This window comes from Cyprinodon tularosa, unplaced genomic scaffold, assembly GCF_016077235.1.
Source record: "Cyprinodon tularosa strain WSP-4 unplaced genomic scaffold, ASM1607723v1 ctg63, whole genome shotgun sequence".
NCBI classification, from domain to species: Eukaryota; Metazoa; Chordata; class Actinopteri; order Cyprinodontiformes; family Cyprinodontidae; genus Cyprinodon; species Cyprinodon tularosa.
The window spans coordinates 2,900,609-2,921,134 of record NW_024039374.1 but is presented as its reverse complement, the minus strand read 5'-3'; the positions used below and the strand labels follow the sequence as shown (position 1 = coordinate 2,921,134).

Genomic DNA, 20,526 nt, shown 5'->3' with positions numbered 1-20,526 from the left:
ACAACTGTCAAGTCAGCAGTCTTCCCCATGATTGTGTAGCCTATAGAACTAGACTGAAAGACCATTTAAAGGCTTTTGCAGGTGGTTTGAGTTAATTAGCTGATTAGAGTGTGGCACCAGGGGCCATCAATTTTGAACCTTTTCACAATATTCTAATTTTCTGATATGATGAATTTGAGATTTTCATTTGTTGTCATTTGTAATCATCAAAATTAAACAAAATAAACATCTGAAATATATGATTTTGTATGTAATGTATGAATATAATATACAAGTTTCACTTTTTAAATGGAATTACTGAAATCAATCTACTTTTTCATGATATTCTAATTTTATGACCAGCACCTGTACAAATACTCCTGTTTTTCTCTCCTTTTAACCAGAATTCAGTTGTAGTCATATTTATTTATTTGTTAAAAGCTCTGTATTAGTTTCAGGACATGGATCCAGTTAAGATCTTAATTGTTTGGCAAATTTCACATATTTATATTTGTGCTGAAAGCACTTTTTTCCCTTTTTTAATTGCATTACTATCCAAAGAACCAGGTGGCATGTAGATAGCCTGCTATAGTTGTTACCTGCTGACTTCAAGACTACTTAAAGGTTCTTAATGACCTTTAATTTGTTTTCCTTACTAAATTTACATTCTCACAATGCTCGGGCAGGACCTCTTTATCATGCAATATTTATATTCCTGGACAGCTGGCAAGGATGACAAATGAAAAGTCTGTAAATTTATCAGTTTAAAACAGCTCTTTATTGCATCTATAATCTGGTGTTCATAATCCACATTTGCTTTTTGAGTCTGGTCTTCACAACTGACTGGAACAGCTCCTAAACAATGGTAGGCACAATTGGAGATTTAAAAAGAAAAACATTTGCAGGATTTCTATAATTAAAGGTTTACATTTTAGAAAGATTCATTACCTTATTAAAATTAAAGAATATGAAATAATTTTACATATATTTATCAGTAGCTTGCATAGGCTTAAAAAACACAACACTTTAACCCTTGTTATGCCAGTCAAATTTAAAGCAATAAAATGGCCCTGCATGTTCTGACCCCAGTCTGAAGCTCTGCTGCTGTCTTTTACTGCCACCGTGGGCTCACGCTGCCTGACGCAGTAAGGCTCTTCTACTTGCAGCGTCCATGCCGTCTGCTTATTCCGAAAACGGCTCCCCTACTTCTAAAATAAAATGCTCCTAATTCTCCCCGCTAATTGGATACGACACGCCAGTTTGAGCCTTATTGAAGCCATCCTATTGGCTCTTCCACCTGTCCATCAAACGGATTTCCTTGACAACGGAAGGAGCCAGGCAGCGGCTGCTACAGGGAGACTGTGCGCCCAATGTCACCGGGCGTTGGAGATAAGATGGAAATGATACCCAGGTTGGTAAACAAGACTATTACGGATTCACGAAGACAGTTACAGCCAAGTCAGATTAACTGACATGTGTAGGCTTAGATATATGCTTTTTTGTGCTTTAGGTTTTAAGAGGTCGGTTAGTAGGAACCGGCCCACTGAGATATATAGGTTTACTTGTGAAGAGGCGCACTTAAAGATTTATTTCTGCGAAAAAAATATCACAAAATCGAAGTTTTAAGAAATTAAAGAAACAACAAGCTGACTGTTCTCTTGTGGCAGAATTTATATCGTTTATAAATCGAAGGAGGTCCATGTAGCATATTTATTACCTGTCGTGCCTTAGTTGGCTGCTCTGAAAGGCTAAATATAAAAACAAATACCTACCTGATGCAGAGGGGTTTGTTTGCTCCACCTGTGGCAGCTGGTAGATTTAAACAAATCAAAGGTTAAATTTGCATGTCAGGAACAGTTACTCATTCACGCCTTGGTGAATGAGTATGCTGCTCCTTACACTAATCTCTAGATAGACTGAAACCAACACAAGAGGAGAATTTAGTTTGTTCATCAACAGTAAAGAGACTGAGGATGTGATGGATTAAGAAGGGAAATTTCAGTCATTCATCTATGAATCCTGCTGAATAACTTTCCATAAATTTTAAAAACAAAAATGACCCCCTTTTGGTGGTTCTTTTTATGTCCACCTGCAGGAAATCTTTTCTTAATTTTATTCTTTTGATGATTAATCAATCAGAGCACATAAAACATTTTTTTGCTTCATCCGATTCTTTTCTTTGATGCAATCCTCTTTGATGTGTTGATCGGGAATTAAATGCAAAACTCAGCTCTTTAAAGCTGGAAGAAATACATTTGATCTACTGCATGATTTTTATTATTGTGCTTCCTGTTTAGAGTGTTATGGTAACTCCATTAAGGCCTCGGAGGCATATACTGTGTAGCCCTCTAAGGTTTTCACTCATCTTTCTTGAGTCTGTTTTGTGTATCCATGGAAAATCTGTATTTACTTAACACTGATGGTGGTCAGGCATCATAGAAGCAGAGCCACAGATTCACATTTTCCTACACTGAGTATTTCAGAGGGCCCATATTTACAAATACATTTCAGAATGAAGGCTTAATGTTAGTATTTATTTTAGATTTAAGATTGCTAGTAAAAATAACATTTGGTGTAAACATTGTTACTATGGTGTCTGTGAAATATGTAAACATAATTCTGTAGAGAGATGCAAGAAAGCTTAAATAAAATAATTTAAATATTTAACTTATGCTAACTTTCTGTCTTTTCCCCTCCCACATGAGATTGCTCTTGCAAACTGGTAGTTTTTTAGTATGATGCATTTAGACTTTGATAAAAGATTGCTTTTCAAGTTTCTGGCAGATTGCTATATCTGTTCAACGCCTGAATTCTGAATTTAAATTAAATTCTAATTCAAAATGCTTAATTAAACTCAAGAAGAAATCAAATGCAGGTGCTAGTATTATTGAGTTTTTTGAATAACTGTTGGCAGGACAGATCTCCCTTAGCAGTTCATCCAGCAGTCTCATGAAGAGATTGCTCCGGGTTGGCATGGATTTTCTTTTTATAAAACAGAAGTCTTTGCACAATCGTCTCCAGAGATCTTTATAGTCTAGTGTTTAAAAAAAAAAAAAATATTTACAGTGTTTGATGCTGCCACCCAAACAGATGATGTAAGAAGAGGTTAATGACAGACTTGTAATACACATGCTTCACCTTACTGCAAACACTGAGGGACCTGAACCGTCTCAGGAAGCACGGTCGGCTCTGCCCCTTCTTGTTAACAGCTTAGCTGTTGGTCCTCTGGTCCAGTCATAAGTCTGACCAGCTTTTTTAAACTCAGGTTTTTCATTGTTGTTTGAACTATAAGCCTCGCCCCTAACCTTCTACTGAAAAATGTTCCTCCCACTCCTAGTGCAGGTGATAACACGTGCATCTCAAATTTAAAAGATATCTGTCTATGAGGACTACAGCCAGCTTATAGTCCAGATTCAGTCCAAGACGGCTCCGCAAAAAATAAAGTTGGCGTGTCTGAGATTTCCAGGAGCTTTGTTCCTTCTTTGGTACTTCCTGTGTTTCAACTATCTTCTTTTGCTCCGTTTTCCCTTTAGGCTGTTCTGCTGTATAGCTAGCAGAGGTATCACAACTTTCCCTTTATTGCTCGCCATGCTTCTCTGTTAACTTGCCATGTACATGGTTGGAGAAAACACTCCTCATTGGGAAATGCTCTTAGTTGCTGAATGGAAACATGAAGCCCTACAGAATGAACCCCATTGGGAGAGAAACCCCTCATGTTAAAGTTAAGAGCCTAGACTAAAAATATCTGGACTCCTGCATATGCTGATCTATTAGTAACTTATTATTAATTGAAAATTAATCTTAGAACTGTAAGTATACAGTAATATGTACACTTGTATACACTTGTGTATACAAAATGACCAAATAAATCGAACTGAGTCTAAGTGTAATAATAAAATTATTCCTTGTGGCACACAACATTCCACATAAAAAGAATTTTTCTCTGAGGGAATCAAATCAGATAAATATATAAAAACAGTAATATGCTTTTTTTATTATTATTATTATTTTTTTTACTATTTTTCAAAACTTTTAAAATACTTTTAAAAACATGAAATTGTCCAGAGAGCTGTTCCAAACGAAATTTCTTTTTGTTTTACACTTGTGTAAACAAAATGACAAATAAAATCTGTTTAAGTCTAAGTCTCTAAATCAGGTTCAGGTCCTTTAACTATAATGGGGATTTTCAGTATTTTCTTTGTTTTCTGACAGAAGAAGAAAGAAATGTGCTTGAACAACTTTTCGGATATTGGGGGTTATATTAAAATAGTGGCAAGTGTTTTATTTGCAGAACAGATTGTTGGCCATACTGTTAGTTTTCCCTTTTCCTTTGCATACATGAAATATTTGCCAGGAAAAATCCAGTGCAATCCCTCTTTTCCCAGGCTCTTATAGTTTTTATGTTGCACTATTTTACCATTAAGCTTTTTAATACTTTAAGCCAGGCATTTTAGTTAAAAAAAAATGGGATAACAGTTTGTGTGAAGAGAGCCCTTTAAGGCACAAATAGTTGTATTACAGATGACTGTCTAATAGAGGCCTAATTTTTTTTCATTTTTTTTTCATTTTTTCAATCATGCAATTTTTTGAAGAGAAAAATCTTTTTTTTTGTACTTTTATATACGAAGAGCTCCTTTCGATATACATAGCTTTGATGGGGAAGCGGCTACTTTCTGCACTCTCTTTGTATTGGCAATCACAAAACAATAATTACGTTGGGAAAGGAAGGATAACAGGTGGAAAAAGCTATAATTGATCCACAGCTGCTGTGAATGAGCTGCTTGAGTTCTCTGCTGCTGTAAAAGGTGTGAAGAGGCTGCTGATAGCAGCAGAGCAATCAGCAGGAGAGTGAGCAGCACAGGCTGATGCTTGCCTTTAGGGATGCTTGAGGAAATGATTGTGCTATAAGGAAGGACCCCCATACTTGGCAAAGCAGATTGTTTTTACAGATACGCTGTCTGCAAACCTCTATACTTCTTTTTTCTTAATGTGGAATGGTTCCTGTTAATTATATTTGAAAAGCTAGAAACATTAAAGATTTTGCTAAATCATCAAAGATATAAATGTGCATAAATGAGATATCTGTTTACTTATTTAATATACAACAAATAAATACAAAACATATCAATATAAACATGGCCCAATAGTAATTAGTAACATTTTGTATGGGGCTGCAGTATTCCACAGTCACAGTTGTTACTCTGTGTTTAATTGGCAAATAATTTCAAGTAATCTTAAAAAGTAACAATTCAAAATCACAATTTCTATTCAAACCTGTCTGTTAGGGTTAAATGATAATAGCCTCTTATTGTTCCAGAAATAACCAACACAAACACACAGGTTACTTTTCTGCAGAAGAGGAGAGAAGACATAGATGGAGAATTTTCACTCCCTGAAATGTCAGTGGTCAACTCTGCTGGGACATCTCTGTCCCCTGCCTTTATTGTCAGACTTCAAATGAGTAACAGGAGGGATCAGAAGTTGTCAGGAGGGGTCAGAATTCATAATGTCAAATGTCATAAATCATGAAATTTCTATGTGCAGTTTTATTGTATATGGTGATCAGTCTCCTGTGACAACATTTGCTCTCCCCGGTTAAAGTTAAAACAGAACAACATTCCTAGCAGGGCAAAAGCCCATAAGTTAAAACAAATATAATGATCATATTTACATTTTTCTAAAACTGTCACTGAACCAGCCTGACTGCCAGGTAAAAAAAACATTGAACCAAACAGTTTAATGAAGCACATTGGTTCTTTAAATACTAATGTACTAATCTGTAGACTCAAAGCAATTCCCTGAATTAGGTTTTATATTTTTAAACATGGTTGCAGGTTTGACATTATTAAAACAAACAATTTCTATAAATTTTTGAATCCTCTAGAAATGGCTAGATTTGTTTCAGTTAAATGTATACCAAATTCATCCTATGCTCAGCAGGCAGCTTTAGTCTTTCACCTTATTAATATGAAAGGCAGCACATGCTGCCTTGAGCTGTAAAGTGGAGGTTTCTCTTTTCTTAAAATGTCCTTTTACGATGCTTGAGAGATCAAAGCTTAGAAATTCATGTCTCAATGGAAAGAAAGTGTTTGAAGACTAGAAGATTCAAAGCTTAACAAAAGAGAACTGCTTCAATTTTCAGTTGAGCCCGAAGGAAAGATTAATATACTTTAATATGTATTCTTTTTTGTAACTGGTTCTGTGTCTGCTGCATAGCGGTTGGGTTTTAATAGTAACTTGTAATGAACTTGTTTGGAATTTTCAGTAAAAAAAAATTAATGTACAAATTAACAAGAAAAAAACTCACACAAATTCACTAAGCTTTAGTGAATTTGTTTGAATTTTAGTGTCTTGTGCCGAGATGCTGTGGTGTTTAGTAACTGCCGTACGATATATTTGCGAAACAATTGATTCATACTTTTCCATTTTGTCACATAGAAGGACTTCCATTTACTGCATTGGGATTTTGTTTTTTAGACCGATTTAAAATACGGCATAATGTTGAAAAAATCAAGTTAAGAGTTGAATAGTAGCTAACTAGTATCTTGTGTCCACTTGATACTTATTTCTAGAATATTTACAGTTTGTTATTTAAAGTGTTTGGTTAAATGCAGAGTTATAATCAATCAAATACTATTGTAACTTTCTTATGATTAAAACTACTTAGATATTATGTTAAACAATTAGTTCTTATCCAAATTAAACCATATTGTGCCTTTTATTGCATCCTAAATTTATATATAATAATATAGAGTCACTATTTTAATTGCATCTGACTTAAGGTCACTATTTATGTTTTTTAACCAAACAAACTTGATATTTATGAAAAAAATGTAAACATGTGTATTACATAAGCCTGGTTCAGTTTTACTGTAAATGTCTTCTGTTATTCCTCATGGGGCATTGTTAGAGCTTTGTTTTTCTGAACAGCATTCAATCATCGCCTACTTCTTAATCAACCACACCACCACACTAATGCACAAGCAAAAAAAGCTGACAGGGATCATTCTGCAGTTGAATGATAGGGCTTAGTCGTTCAGACATATTCTTTTTTTTTTCTTCTGCTATTTACAATTCTGGATTTGTTTACCCCAGCTGCCATAACAACCTGAATAAATCAGTTAGCACTTAATTATGAATTACAAGACACATTATCGGTCATTCAAGTGCAATAAGAACAGGTACAGCTCTCAAGACATGTATATTAGCTTTTTATGCTAATAGGATCTAAAATGTGTGTTATTTTCAAGATCTGCTAAGGTTTAAAACAAGAACACAGGTGGTAAACAACATTATCTGAAGAAACCAGTTATATTATCATGAGGAGTCAAAATGGTCTAAATCACATATTATTTATGAAATGCAATGAATTGAAATGTGTGCATCTATTTGTTTTGTTTTTCAGTTTGTCGTGGCTGTCATCCTGTGGCCTCACCCTGACACAATCACCTGTTCATCCTCACCCTTTCAACCTCTCACATCCTTCTCCTCTTCCCTCCTCCTCAACCTGTGGCCTATTAATACCCCACAGACACAAAAGGCTCCTTTAAAGCCCCTGCCGACTGCAGCGAGCCTGAATCTGATAATACGTGCTTCGCTGGTTCTTTGGACACAGCTATAGGTGAGGGAAAGTGGATGATCGAAAGAAGACATTTAAAAATTAAAACAGCAGAACAGCTTTAAGCCTCCAGTGGCGAAGTGAACAGATCATCATTTTGTGGCTGTTCTCATCTGCAGCTTAACTAAGACTTTTTGGGGAGAGTGGCTCTTCAGATACAAATATGTATAGAAATATTAAGCAAGTTTTTTTCAAAAAGAAGCTGTAAATAATCTGTACTGAGTTGCCTGTACAACAACAATGCAAAGACACATATGAAAGGATTAAAGTTGGAAATGGCTCACACACCTAAAGGTAAGTCTATATATTTGGCCTGTGTAGTTAAGCCAGCTTCTACTCAGTATATCATAATCAAAATATATAAGCAGATACTTACTGGCTATCTGCTTATATTTTCCATTTTATCTAAGTACGTTAATGCTTTTTTAGTTTTTAGTATTTTAGTTTCTATTTATTCATGTTTATGCTAATATGATTATTATTGGGGCTCAATGGTGGCGAATGGAAATGAAGGTCCTGGTTTCTAATCTGGCTTTAAGTTTTTCTGCATGGACTTTGCATGTACTTTTGTGCATGAGTAGGTACTGCAGTTTCATCCCACAGTCTATAAATGTGACTGTTTGGTTGATTGCTTGGTCTTACTTGCCCTTAGGTGTACATTTGTGGGTGTACATTTGTGTGTGTGTCTCCCTATTGCCCTGCAATGGACTGGCGAGTTAACCAAGGTGTATTCCGCCTTCTGCCCATAGACTACTGGAGATGGCAACAGTCAACCCCCCTGACCTTGCCCAAACCTGACAGACAAGCAGTTGAAGATGGATAGATGACTGTTATAGCCTACAAGCTGAGATTAATTCCTCTTTCAGAAACAAATGACATTAGATGAGACCTGTAGAAAAACTATCTTACAGATGTTAGCATAGAGTTACTGTACAGTAAGCACTCACTACCTGGTCAGGTTTGCTTTTCCGATTAATTTCACCATTCGTTCATAGCTGTGTGGAAGCGATCTTCCTGTAACTGCAGGGATGTTAAGGAAACCAAAGTTGCTTTTTTTAAAAGCTATGATTTTTGCGGGAAAGTGGTTCAACTTTCATTTCTGTCCAGCTTTCCCCACAAAGCCAAACAGTGTCCGGTATTTGACTGGGTCGAAATGCAAAAAAATAAAAAAAATATATACATTCACAAACAGGCCTAAATGCAAAAATGCAAAGCTATAATTGTTTTAAACAAAGCTTCACCAAATCATGACCAACCTGCACATGATGCTCCTAAAACAAAGCAGGTGAAGGATTTTGATATAAAATATGATGGAAACTATGTTTAAAGAAAAGAAAATGCAGCCACAACAAGTGATGGGGTTCTTACAGAGTTTTTTGGTACAATATGCAGAAATACATTTTTAATGTAATACTAGGGAGGTGCGATGCAAACACCACTGTAAAAGTGAGTCACAAAAGAAACATGCAGCTGAAAAAGCTACGCCTGTCCAGCATTGTCCCTCATTAGTATCCTAGTTGTCCCACATTTGTTTTTTCAGATCTGGTCGCCCTGTTTGTTGCCTTTAGCTCATCTTTATTGTTTGAATGTTCATTATATTTTGGTCTTGACATTACTCAATAGCTTGTTCAGAAAGTTTAGCAGAGATAATTGTGCTGGCCAATCAGGCGTAGTGGTATCATATTCATTAAAGGGGTCATAGAATGATTATATAGAGTGCTAGTCCCTAAGGTCTCTGAATAGGGTGTGTAACATTGGTTGGGCTGAAAATGCCATATTTGTTGTTCTATGGGCCTTAATTTAAGCCTTAAGCCCTAGAATGAACCGACAGGTTTTCTTCCTTTTATTGTATGGTCATAAATATTTAGATGAGCTGTGCGCTGATTGCAACAAGCACTCACTCACTGAAACATTGAAATTTTTGATATGGTAGGGTGACGAGACGTCCCCTTTTTCCAAGACATGTCCTACTTTTCATACCTAAAAAAATGTATGGGGGGAATTTAAAAATCGTCCGGGATTTTGGTTGACGACAGTGCAAACCCCAACCAACGGCCGCTGCTGAAGACAACTCGGGGCTTGACAAAAGTACAGGCCAGAACCAAATAAGGAAACATCCCCAAATTGACATCAATTCAGTGCTTCGTTTGGATTGGCCCATTTTATGGTGGAAGTTTAGAATTGTGAGATTTGCAGATAAAGGAGGTGTCAATGGGGTTTGAACATCTTTGTACGTCAATTTTACCCACTGAACTATCGTTATTCATCTATGACAAGGTAAACTCGGTTTTGCATTCTATGACCCCTTTAAAGCTTAGATTGATACTTTGGGCACTGAGTGGTAGGATCTTAGTCCTGCTTAAAAATGAAATCTGTGTTTCCATAAAGCTTGTCATCACAGAGAAGTATGAAGCATTAAACGTTCTGTCAGTCATTTGTTCTGACTTTGGACTTGATAAAAAAAACAGCAGACCAACACCAGTAGAGGACATTAATGCTCATAACACCACAGACTGTAAACTGTTTACCTTGGATCTCAATCAGCTCGGATTCTGTTCCTTTCCTCTATTCCCATTGACTTTTGGACCTTAATTACCAAATTAAGGAAAAAAAACTACTCTAATCAAAAGAAAGAAAAAGAAAAAAAAGGCTTTGGAAAGATGCATAACTGTCCTGCTTTTTTTTTAGCAAGTAAGAGTTAATAGAGTAAAGATGGTGTCTGTGGTTCAGGACTTTGTTAACACAAGGAATGTGACAGCTGTATGTTGAATAGCTGCAGTGGCTGTTTGTAGCAGTGACTCCAGTTGCAGTCCATACCTAGTTTTTCTAGAGGTTTTTGGCTGTGTTTCTTCCTGTTGGTTCTGTACCGCTGTTCTTGCACATTTTATGCTTCCATTTACCATTCTTTCTGGCTACCATCAGCTTCTTTATTAAAGTGTTTCTCAGGCTCAGCCTTCTTGTGGAGAATGTCAATTCAACTGCCATGCCTGCAATCTTCCCGCTGCTGTGTGGGCCCTAATGTAATTTTTTCTATCATTAGCTGTAAATTATAACCATCAACTTAACAGATGTAACCTTATTTTACTTCCCTATGTTACAGTTAGATGTTAAAATGAACTTTTGATTTTAACATATCAAAACGGACCTGTAAAATGAAAGTGGTCAGATAGGTATCTTAAAATCAATTACAAAAAGCAAATCTGTTATTTAAAAAATAGCTTAGGAAAGTATCTAATGTAAAGGGAACTAGAAAAAGCTGTTTCGGAGAAACATCAAAGTGGGAATGCTTTTGCTGAATGAAAAAAGCTGAAATTACCTGAAGAACATATGAAAATGTGATAGGAAGTCATCAGAAACTTCAAACTGCAGAAAACAATTGAATCATCTGAAGATTTTATAGGGTAGAATCATTTGGCAGTAAAATGGCAGAAACAAACTCATCTTAAAAGCTGCACAGCCAAACCATACATGATATCAAAAAATGTCTTGAATGTGGGCACTAGAAGGGTCTTTAATATAATGTCTCCCAAGTTTCTAGACAAATGTATAAAGAAATTTTGAAGGGGGGCCACCTACTGCCCAGAAACATGTCAGGCGTGTGATGAATCAGCAGCAAATAGAAAAGCTTAATTCCTGTCCAGAAAGAGAGCAGAATGAAGCCAAAGTTCTCAGCATAGGCTGAAAAATATTAAATTAGCTGAATCAAAAAAAAATTACAATGAAAAACTTGAATCTTATCTGGTTGAAAAAAATATAAGTAGCTCAAGGATGGGAAGTAAAATGTTGAGGAAGATGGTATTGAATAAGTATTAACATTTTAAAATCATATGTGGAAATGTCAAGACTTGGCAAAACAATTGGAAAATTATTTAAAATGTGTCGGTTGATCAGCATAAAGAAAACAGTGTCATCCTTAGAGGATTGAAAATCTACAAACCTATGTGCAAGACTGACCATGAGAAGCAGAGGAAGGACAGAGAGAGAAGCTTATAGAAAGAGAGCTAATACCACTTAAGGAGCTGAATTTATCAAAAAATTTAACCTGCATGTTACGAGCCGCTGTGGTGATGAAAGCACCGTTGGCAGGCTTAGGCTGCATGTTACAAGGTTAGCAGATGCTTTATTACAGTGTAAATCTTAGAACCTGATTAAGAAATATGCACTGAGGTGTGTCGTCAACAGGCCTTGGTAGTGTAATTTGAAGAAATTGGTTGACTTTGGGTCATAGCTACAAGCCATACGGCACAATGAATGAGTGTGCATAAGGAAGAGGCTTTTATTTTGTAGGTTCCCTTTAGTCTTATTTTGAAAGTCTATCATGGATGTGTGTCAAGGGAAGGGTCATGCCCAGCAGTGATATAGAATCCATTTCTAAATATGAAATCACTTGTTTTCCATGTTATTGGGTGAATAGATGCTCTGTTAGAGCGTAAATGGGAGACTTTTATTGTGAAATTCACTCCAGGGTATGTTTTGAAAAGGTCCCTAGAGTCTAATAGAAACAAGCTGGTAGAGTTTGGGTCATAATGCTGAGCCATTTGCATCAATTAATACACAAGTATAATATAGAGGCTTTTATTTTGTAGGGTCACTGGAGTCTTATTTTGAAAGTCTAGCATGGTTGTGTGTTGAGGAAAAGGGTCAGACCCAGCAGTGACACTTGATGACTTTCCAATCATTAAATCACTCTTTCCCCTGTTATTAGGGCAGTAGATGAAGTGGCAATGGGAGGCTTTTATTTTGAAATTTGCTGTGGGGTGTGTTTTGAAAAACCCCTAGAGTCTCATTTTTAAAAAAGTGGTTGAGTTTGGGTCATAATGTTGAGCCATATGCTGGGGAAAAAATATGAGTTTAATGTAGGAGCTTTTATTTTGAAGGGTCCCCGGAGTCTTATTTTGAAAGTCTATCAGGGTTGCGTGTGAAGGGAAGGGTCATGGCCAGTAGTCATATTGTATCCACTTCCTAATGTTAAATCAGTGTTGTCTCCCTCCATTAGATTAAAATGTGCTGTATAAAGTGGTGGAGGTAAAATCTCTTTGAAGCATGGTTACCTTGACAACGTTAACGAGCCTGTCAGTGACAGAGAGACATGCGCATCACTTTCGTTCCTTAGTTCTCAGGCTTTTTTGAATGGGATTATCAGCTCCGAACAAACGAGTGCTGAAGACAAACCGTAAATGGTATCTAAAAAATTCTTTCAGTCTAAGCGAGAGCTATCCTTTGTCTCCAATTGGGGTGACTTTCATGGCTGTAGCTCATTCACAACCTTAATGGGAAGGAGGAATATAAAGGTTTGAGAAATCCTGCTGGTCTCATTGATTAACATGCAGCACAATGGTAGAGCAGAACTCTCAAAAGCAAAACTTTCCCTCCGAACAAACGAGCGGTGAGCCAAAACCGTATTAGGTATTCAAAAAATTCTTTCACCGTGAGCGTCAGCCATCTTTGGACTACAACTGGTGTAACGTTCATATTTCTACAATATTTCGTCTAGGCGTGGTGACGATGTAAAAAAGTGTATAATTGTCAAAATCTTGATTTTGGGGTTCGGACAGATTTGTTACCCCCGAACAAACCTTTTTCCTAGCTAAACGATAAAAGATATCGACACACTTCCTTCAATGTGAGTGCTAGGAAGGTCTGAGGAACAACTTCCCCAAGGCTCATGTTGCTACGTCGAATGGTTCCCGAATGGGAGCGATACGAAAAAGTCTGTTTTTTTTAATTTTCAGTTCGGATTTTCAGAGAGCTCTCATTGGCTTTCTATTGGGGAAGTGTGGACTTCTTCGTGGTCTGGGCCAAACTGTCGGAAAACCGTAAATGCCACACAAATGAGGGTTACATTTCCTGAATCCTGACAAAAATCCCTACGTTTTGATGTAAAATTTATCTAGATAGAGTAAAAAATGAGCGAGTGAGTTGAAGCTGTTCGGCATGAGTGAAATGTTTGAAAACGCTAGAGTGGCACACTCTAGCAGCTGAACATTCCGTCCATAGACTTCCATTATAAATCTGAAAATCTTTAAAATTTCTTTTAAAGTTTGAAGCTTCACTGAAACAAAACTGTAAAAGTTAGCAAAAAGCTGAGATAAATAGTAATAGCAGAAAGATACGGAAACATTTCAAAAGTTGAATGGTGTTTCTAGCTGAAAGTATGCTGAAGTAGTTAAAGGGCAAAGTAGCTGAAGATTTAGTGGAATTTTTGAAGTTTTACATGTATTTCAATGGGACAGAAAAAGTCATAAAAAGCTAAATATTTAAAAAAGTATAATAGCTGAAGTTATCACAAGATACAGCAGGATGGAGCAGAAGAAGCTGAACGTTTTGATACCAAATTTGTTGAAATCGGCTGAAGTATGGGGAACTAGTTAGAGACGGAAAAACGTACGGAAAGTATAATAATAATAATAATAAAGAGAAACAGAAAAACAATAAGTGGGAATGCATAAGCATTCCCACTTGATTATAAAATTTTACATACTGTTTTCTGTTCTGCTTTTTTCCTAGCTATGGTCTAAGCCAGCTCCATCCTGAGAGTCCCCCACAGGATGACTGCTGTCTACCCCTCTGAGAGCAGCCCAGATGGTGCTGAAGCTGGAACTGGGACAGCAGGCACCACTGGAAACAGCTCAGTTTCAGCAGAAGATTCCAGGGAGTCTAACATAGACTCTGGGGGAGAGTCCACCATAGGGAAAGTTGTAGTTGCTGGTGGTCAAAAGTATGCTCGCTGGAGTCGCCAGGATAGCTCTGACATTAACACAGACGATGAGGGGGCCAGTGTCCGCCGCCTAACTCCTCTGGAAAGGCTTAACTTGGATATGTGTCAGGATGAAAGGTAAGATCTGAGAGAAAAAGTCAAGAACATTTTAAGGTCTGAAACTTTGGACTGAATGACTTGCCTTGGACTGCCTTCCTGTTTTCTAACGAATATCAGTGTCACATTAACTCTTCACAGGGTAGTCCGTGAGCTGACAGTGGGGAGAAGAATTGCCTTCTACAAGATTCGTGGTGAGATAGGGTGTGGAAACTTCTCCCATGTCAAACTAGGAATTCATGCTCTTACAAAAGGTAATCAGTACGATCAATGTCATGTGGCTGAACTCCAAATATGTAAGACAAATAGAAACCAATCACATCTCTAAAACTTTAAAGGTCCCGTATTATGCATTTGAAAAAAATATATTTACCATGAGCCTGGAAAATTCCTCTCAAATTAGGCAGACAGCCTTTAACAATAAAAATCCTTATTCAATCGTCCTCTGAATGAGCTGTTTTGGTTTTCCACTGTCCTCCAGAAGGCTGCATCCCCCCAACCTGCAAACATGACAACCAGCAAGAGCTTGTAAAGATAGCTTAGGACCGTGGAATAATACATAAGATGAAGGCCGGATCTTGACCAATAGGCTGCAACAGGCCGCTTTGGACTGCTTGTTTCGCATCATGACATCACAGTGGGCATGCTTTTCAAACTCAGCATTTTAAGCACAAATTAGCTAAGAGGTGGAGAAAGGCATTGAAAGAGGGGAACAGGTTATTTTCTTTTATGAACTTCATACAGAGGGTTCAGGACACATTTCGACTATTACAAAATCTGGGAAATTAGTCAAAGGTCAATGACTGGTGTACCTGGCATGAAACATCCATACCATGCATATTGCTTTAGGTTAATATATTCATTAGGCTATGCGTGCTACAAAATAAAATAAAAAATTTACCACCCCCCTTATTTTTTTTTTACAACTAGACTACTGGTTGTAGTAATTTATGATGCAACATTTTCCTGGTAAGGGGCTGATTCAGCCAATGAGAGAAAGACACTGCTCTTAACCAGACAGATTGATTAGCTTTCTCCAGTTTCCTTAGCAACAGCTAAAATTGCTGCATGCCTCACAAAAGGCTACAGATGGAGTCACAGGTCAGTGTGTATTTCTATTAGATTGTGGGTGCTCTATGTAGGTTTGTTTAGCTTATTCCTGCCTCTCCCTACTATGGTTGAACATGTGCATTTCAACTGTAGATCTCAATCTAGGACAATAAGCGCTAGACTCCATTTTGAATGCTCCTATTAACAGCTATATTGCATCTGAAACTGAGCCTAATACCCGTCTTAATAATTCATACAGAAGCACAATGATATGTCTCAACACCATTTTGCTGCATCAGAACATTTCTGTATTCGGTTACTTGAGAGCTGTTTTAAGAATCTCTATTAATGATTTAAAGGCACACAGCCAGCAGCTTAGCAATTGAAATTTAATATTTGCAAAATTTATGGATCTTACATTTTATTGTTTTGGATTGTAGATTCATTATGCTTACAACTTAACTCTTACGTATTTCAAAAAGATGTTCCAATGATATATAAAAACAAAATGTCTCAAAAAACGTTATATTAGAATATATCTGCCTACTTCTGAGCAGGCTTACAGAAACACTCCACTTCTATCTTTTTTTGATTAAATCCATTGGATAATACTAAATGGTTCAATTGTTCTCATACATATTGTTCTTTACTATGGCTCTCTGAGTAATATAACTCTATCAAACCCCTTGTAATTTTCACAAAAACTAATTAAGTAATAAAAGTATGAATAATTCATGCTGATATTGTATCATTTCATATCAGTACAGCTCAAAACCCAAAGCTGCAATATGTTGCACCAGAAAATGATGGTAGGTTGGATTCCCCCAATTAAAGGTTAACACACAACCATTCATGTGTGAATGGTGAGCAGGTGTATTAAATCTGGTGTCACTGCTGTTGCATGGTTAATAATTAATTAATAAATCAATTAATTAAAAATCTTCTTTAAGGAACATTTGGCTATCAGATTATTAATCAATTAATCAAAAAAATAATTGATTGATTGATTTGCAAAATAATCATTAGTTGCAGTTGATTCCGGTAGCAATCTGTGAAACTCAAATTAACGCCATGCCCAGGAGGTTTAAGGATGTCTTGGTAAATATGGTGGCCACACAAATTGGACACTTTGAGGAACTGTTGGACATTTTTACTGAGGGGTGTTTTCACTTTTTTTTGCTAGGCTAAATGTTTAGTTACTTAGAGTGGAAATTTACAATGCTATGCAGAGTTTCATATCTTTAGTGTTGTCCCAAGAAAATATATAAAAAAAAATATTTACAAAAATACAATTGTACTTACTTTTGTGACACCATTATATTTAAAAAAAATTAATCTGATTACATTCACAATGCCTTACTCTCAATGCCTTATTTTTCATATCATACCTATACCTATAATATATCTTTTACAAATGCTGTCGTTCATTTAGCTATGAAAATACATGATAGATTTTTTTTTTCAGTATTATCATAGATCCATAACTGATGATCAATTATTTCCTTGTCAGACAAAGTGGCCATTAAAATCTTAGACAAAACTAAGCTGGATCAGAAGACGCAGCGGTTACTTTCCAGAGAGATCTCCAGTATGGAAAAACTACACCACCCCAATATAATACGTCTGTATGAGGTTTGTCTTTAGATTTCCTTTAATCTTCTGATCTTTTAAACCAGCCTTCCTCATTCTGACCACGCTTTTCCTCTAAAGGTGGTGGAGACCTTGTCACGGCTACACTTGGTGATGGAGTTTGCAGGTGGAGGCGAGCTCTACACCAAGATTACTACAGAAGGGAAACTTTCTGACACTGACAGCAAGATTGTCTTTGCTCAGATCCTCTCTGCTGTTAAACACATGGTCAGTACATACAAGCTAATGTTGATGGGATATGTATTGAGAAAGAATAGCATTAAATTCTTAGTGAATTTGCTGATATCCTGAATTAGCTACATGGTCTCGCGGCATTGGCTAATGGAACAATGCTTTTTGCTATCAAATAAACATTTAAACAGTATAATGCAAAAGGCTACTTTCACACTGCAAGGGAATGTTATCAAAATCATTGGCGACTCATATCAGACTTTTTTACTACAGCCTAAATGGCTAATTTCTGATCTTTATACTCCCTAAAAAAAATCCAATTTGAGCCTCTTTCATATGGATTTCTAAATCTGATGCTTCTCTGATGTTATCTTAAAGTTGTAGGGAAGTCATATTTAAATGTCGAATCATTCTGGCTTAAACATGTATATAAATCTACTCTTTATCAGACGATATTGTCCCAAAAGTTAGAAAATGTTTTTTTATTTATTTTTTTATTCTGTCTTAAAATCTGTTTTTTTTTTCTTTCATTATCTTATGCATGCCAGTTAATTATAAGTCAGCTTGAACACCTAAATTCGGCCAATGATATATCAACGGTCATCTGTCATTCAAATTTTTTCGGTCATAGCATCTTGATTTATATACGCAACGGTTAAAATAAGAACGTCCCAGTGTTCATGGGGATGGACGTCTGTGTCTTTAGCAGGCGTAGAGCTAACAGAACCGGCAGCGTTGCAAGGAAGGGACTCAAACATGTACGGCTGTAAGCCTTCTACACCAAACAAAGCTTCTACTGCCCTGGCGTCCTCTTCCACAATAACTTCGTCACTGCTTTCCTCCTCTGAATAAAAAATGTATGATGGAGGAGACTCATCCACGACCTCCGACTCAAAACTCTCCTCCTCTTTCATGTTTCCGCTATCCATAGCGTTCCTTGACAGTGTCGTTGCTAAGTGCTACTTGGTCCCAATGTAATTTCCCATTGGGAACCTACTAGCACTAAGTTGCTAACTGGTTGGCAAGATGCTTGTTGTGTGAATGTAGCCATAGTTAAAGTCTGGTTTATGAAAGACTAGGTATTAGGGAGGACTTGATAAAGTCCTCTTGGAAGTAAATTCTTTCACTATTGTAAAGTTACTCACAACCACAACCACAGCACTGCTGTATTTGCATGAATCAATCAAAAGTCAGACAATTTATTTCTTCCTTTGCTTCTTTCCTTCCTTTCTTCTGAATAGTTTTTATTTTATGTTAATTTCCTTCACTATGATCTAATCCTTATGACACTATACCATAAAATATCATTAATAGCTTTTTTGTTAAACTATCGCATATTACTTACATGTGCTTAACTACAACATCCAATTAGCAAATCAGTCTTTTTCTAGAATTATTGGAATCATAATAACTTGCAGTGCATTACGTGTTGATTTATTTAAGGTTATTTAATTGTATAATATAATTGTATAATACTGCCCTGTTTTATCTGGAGTACTCTACCCTTGGATGAATCTTGCATAGGTAGATGATTTGTTTATAGATTTCTTTTGTTCTCCCATAGCATGAAAACAACATCATCCATCGTGACCTTAAAGCAGAAAATGTTTTCTACACAAGCAGCTCTTGTGTCAAAGTTGGGGACTTTGGATTCAGCACATTGAGCAGCCATGATGAGATGCTCAACACTTTCTGTGGTTCTCCACCCTATGCTGCTCCAGAGCTCTTCCGGGACGAACATTATGTTGGAGCTTATGTAGATATTTGGGCTTTGGGAGTCATGCTGTTTTTTATGGTGACAGGCACCATGCCATTCAGGGCAGACACTGTGGCCAAACTAAAGAGATGCATCATGGAGGGGGCCTACACACTGCCCTCATGGGTGTCAGAGGCATGCCAGAGGCTAATCGGGGGGATTCTCCAGCCCATTCCATCTGACCGCTATACGGTGGAGCAGATGATGGGCTGTGAGTGGCTTCTCCCTGTGGAATTCCCATGTGCAATGGAGCCCTTTAAACTAGATCCATTTCATCTCGCCGAGAGCAAACCAACAGAACTGCAGGAGGAAGAACTGGAGGTAAAGGCTGCATTAGAGACTCTAGGAATCACTTCAGAGCACATCCTTAACAACCAGGGGAAAGACTGCAGAAGCTCCATCACTGGGGTCTATCGGATCCTACTACATCGGGCTCAGAAGAAAAGGGTTGTTGAGAGGGCCCCTGCTGTCACACAGAAAGTCGGACCGACTACAGCAAATAAGAAGGAAAGGCTAAAAGCGTATCGCAGTTTACGTCACACATCTAAACTTTGTATGATTCTGTGACAAAAAAAAAATGTATGCCTTGCTATGGAAGGTGACTGATTATATATTCTGGGGTGAAATTGCACAAATTAGGAATAGGAATGCTTTTCAGTCCGTAGGTAGAAATAAAACTAAAGATAATATAAAAACTCACTCAGCTGCTGAAACTTGATATTTCTTACTTACTATCTTTTATTTTTCCTCTTAATCTAGTCTCTGTGAGATGTGTCGGAAAGTTGAATGATATACTTTATTTTTCAGAAATTCAATTCTTATTAGATTTGAAATTATATGGAATGTACATTTGTTATTTAACAGAATCGTTATATTGCTAATGAATCTGAGTCATATAGACAATATACTTCTAGTTTACATGCTTTATATATCAGAAACTGAAAAAAATCAACGACATGGAAAGTAAAGCATACATTCAATACATTAAATATGATATATTTGATGTTTAGTTGCACCTTACTCCAATGCCTTAAGTCTTTTTATTGTTTTGAAATCAGAATGGTTTCAGTGCTGTTTATGAAATTACAAGGAGAATGTTCACATATGTGGTGTATCTCTATGAGATGTTACAAATATTCACCTCACTGACCTCCATATGTTGGATTTGGACTTTAAGATGTTGCTTTATTAAAACAAGCTTTCAGTACACATTTACAGACTGACAGAACACGAATCAGCGGGGTGACACATTATTTGTAGGTTTCAGGAATGAGACAAATTATCTCAGAATATCAGGTTTTCCTAAATCATGCAATACCATGTCAATGCTAATGTGCTTTTTGAAATAAATGTGAAGTAAAAACTAAACTGCTTCTGTTTATTAATGAACTACTGGCTGACATTTAGGATTGTGGAGTATAAATTATATATACTTTAGCTTTGAATATCATGCAGTTTAAGAAGTTTTGATATGAATTTTAAGCTGAT

At 36.6% G+C, this 20,526-nt stretch overlaps 1 protein-coding gene across 3 annotated transcripts; it reads left to right on the top strand.

Annotated features, from left to right (window-relative positions):
* Positions 1-1,246: 1,246 nt before the first annotated feature.
* nim1k (NIM1 serine/threonine protein kinase) lies at positions 1,247-20,406 on the top strand. Of its 3 annotated transcripts, none has more exons than XM_038308037.1 (7): positions 1,247-1,390; positions 7,385-7,600; positions 14,105-14,432; positions 14,553-14,665; positions 16,972-17,093; positions 17,172-17,318; positions 18,847-20,406. In XM_038308037.1, exons 3-7 carry the CDS (start codon positions 14,146-14,148, stop codon positions 19,603-19,605), a joined length of 1,428 nt encoding a protein of 475 aa, XP_038163965.1. In that variant the 5' UTR covers positions 1,247-1,390; positions 7,385-7,600; positions 14,105-14,145; the 3' UTR covers positions 19,606-20,406. The 3 variants fall into 3 exon arrangements, with proteins under 3 accessions (XP_038163965.1, XP_038163964.1, XP_038163966.1); XM_038308036.1 differs by having other exon boundaries at positions 7,385-7,891; XM_038308038.1 differs by lacking the exon at positions 7,385-7,600 and having other exon boundaries at positions 1,289-1,390.
* The last annotated feature ends 120 nt before the right edge of the window (positions 20,407-20,526 follow it).

Bases quoted from the DNA above. Each gene is read 5' to 3' on its own strand.
- nim1k (XM_038308037.1), top strand. From the start codon at position 14,146: ATGACTGCTGTCTACCCCTCTGAGAGCAGCCCAGATGGTGCTGAAGCT. The intron at 14,433-14,552 runs GTAAGATCTGAG...AACTCTTCACAG, and splicing joins GATATGTGTCAGGATGAAAG to GGTAGTCCGTGAGCTGACAG. The intron at 17,094-17,171 runs GTTTGTCTTTAG...TTTCCTCTAAAG, and splicing joins ATATAATACGTCTGTATGAG to GTGGTGGAGACCTTGTCACG.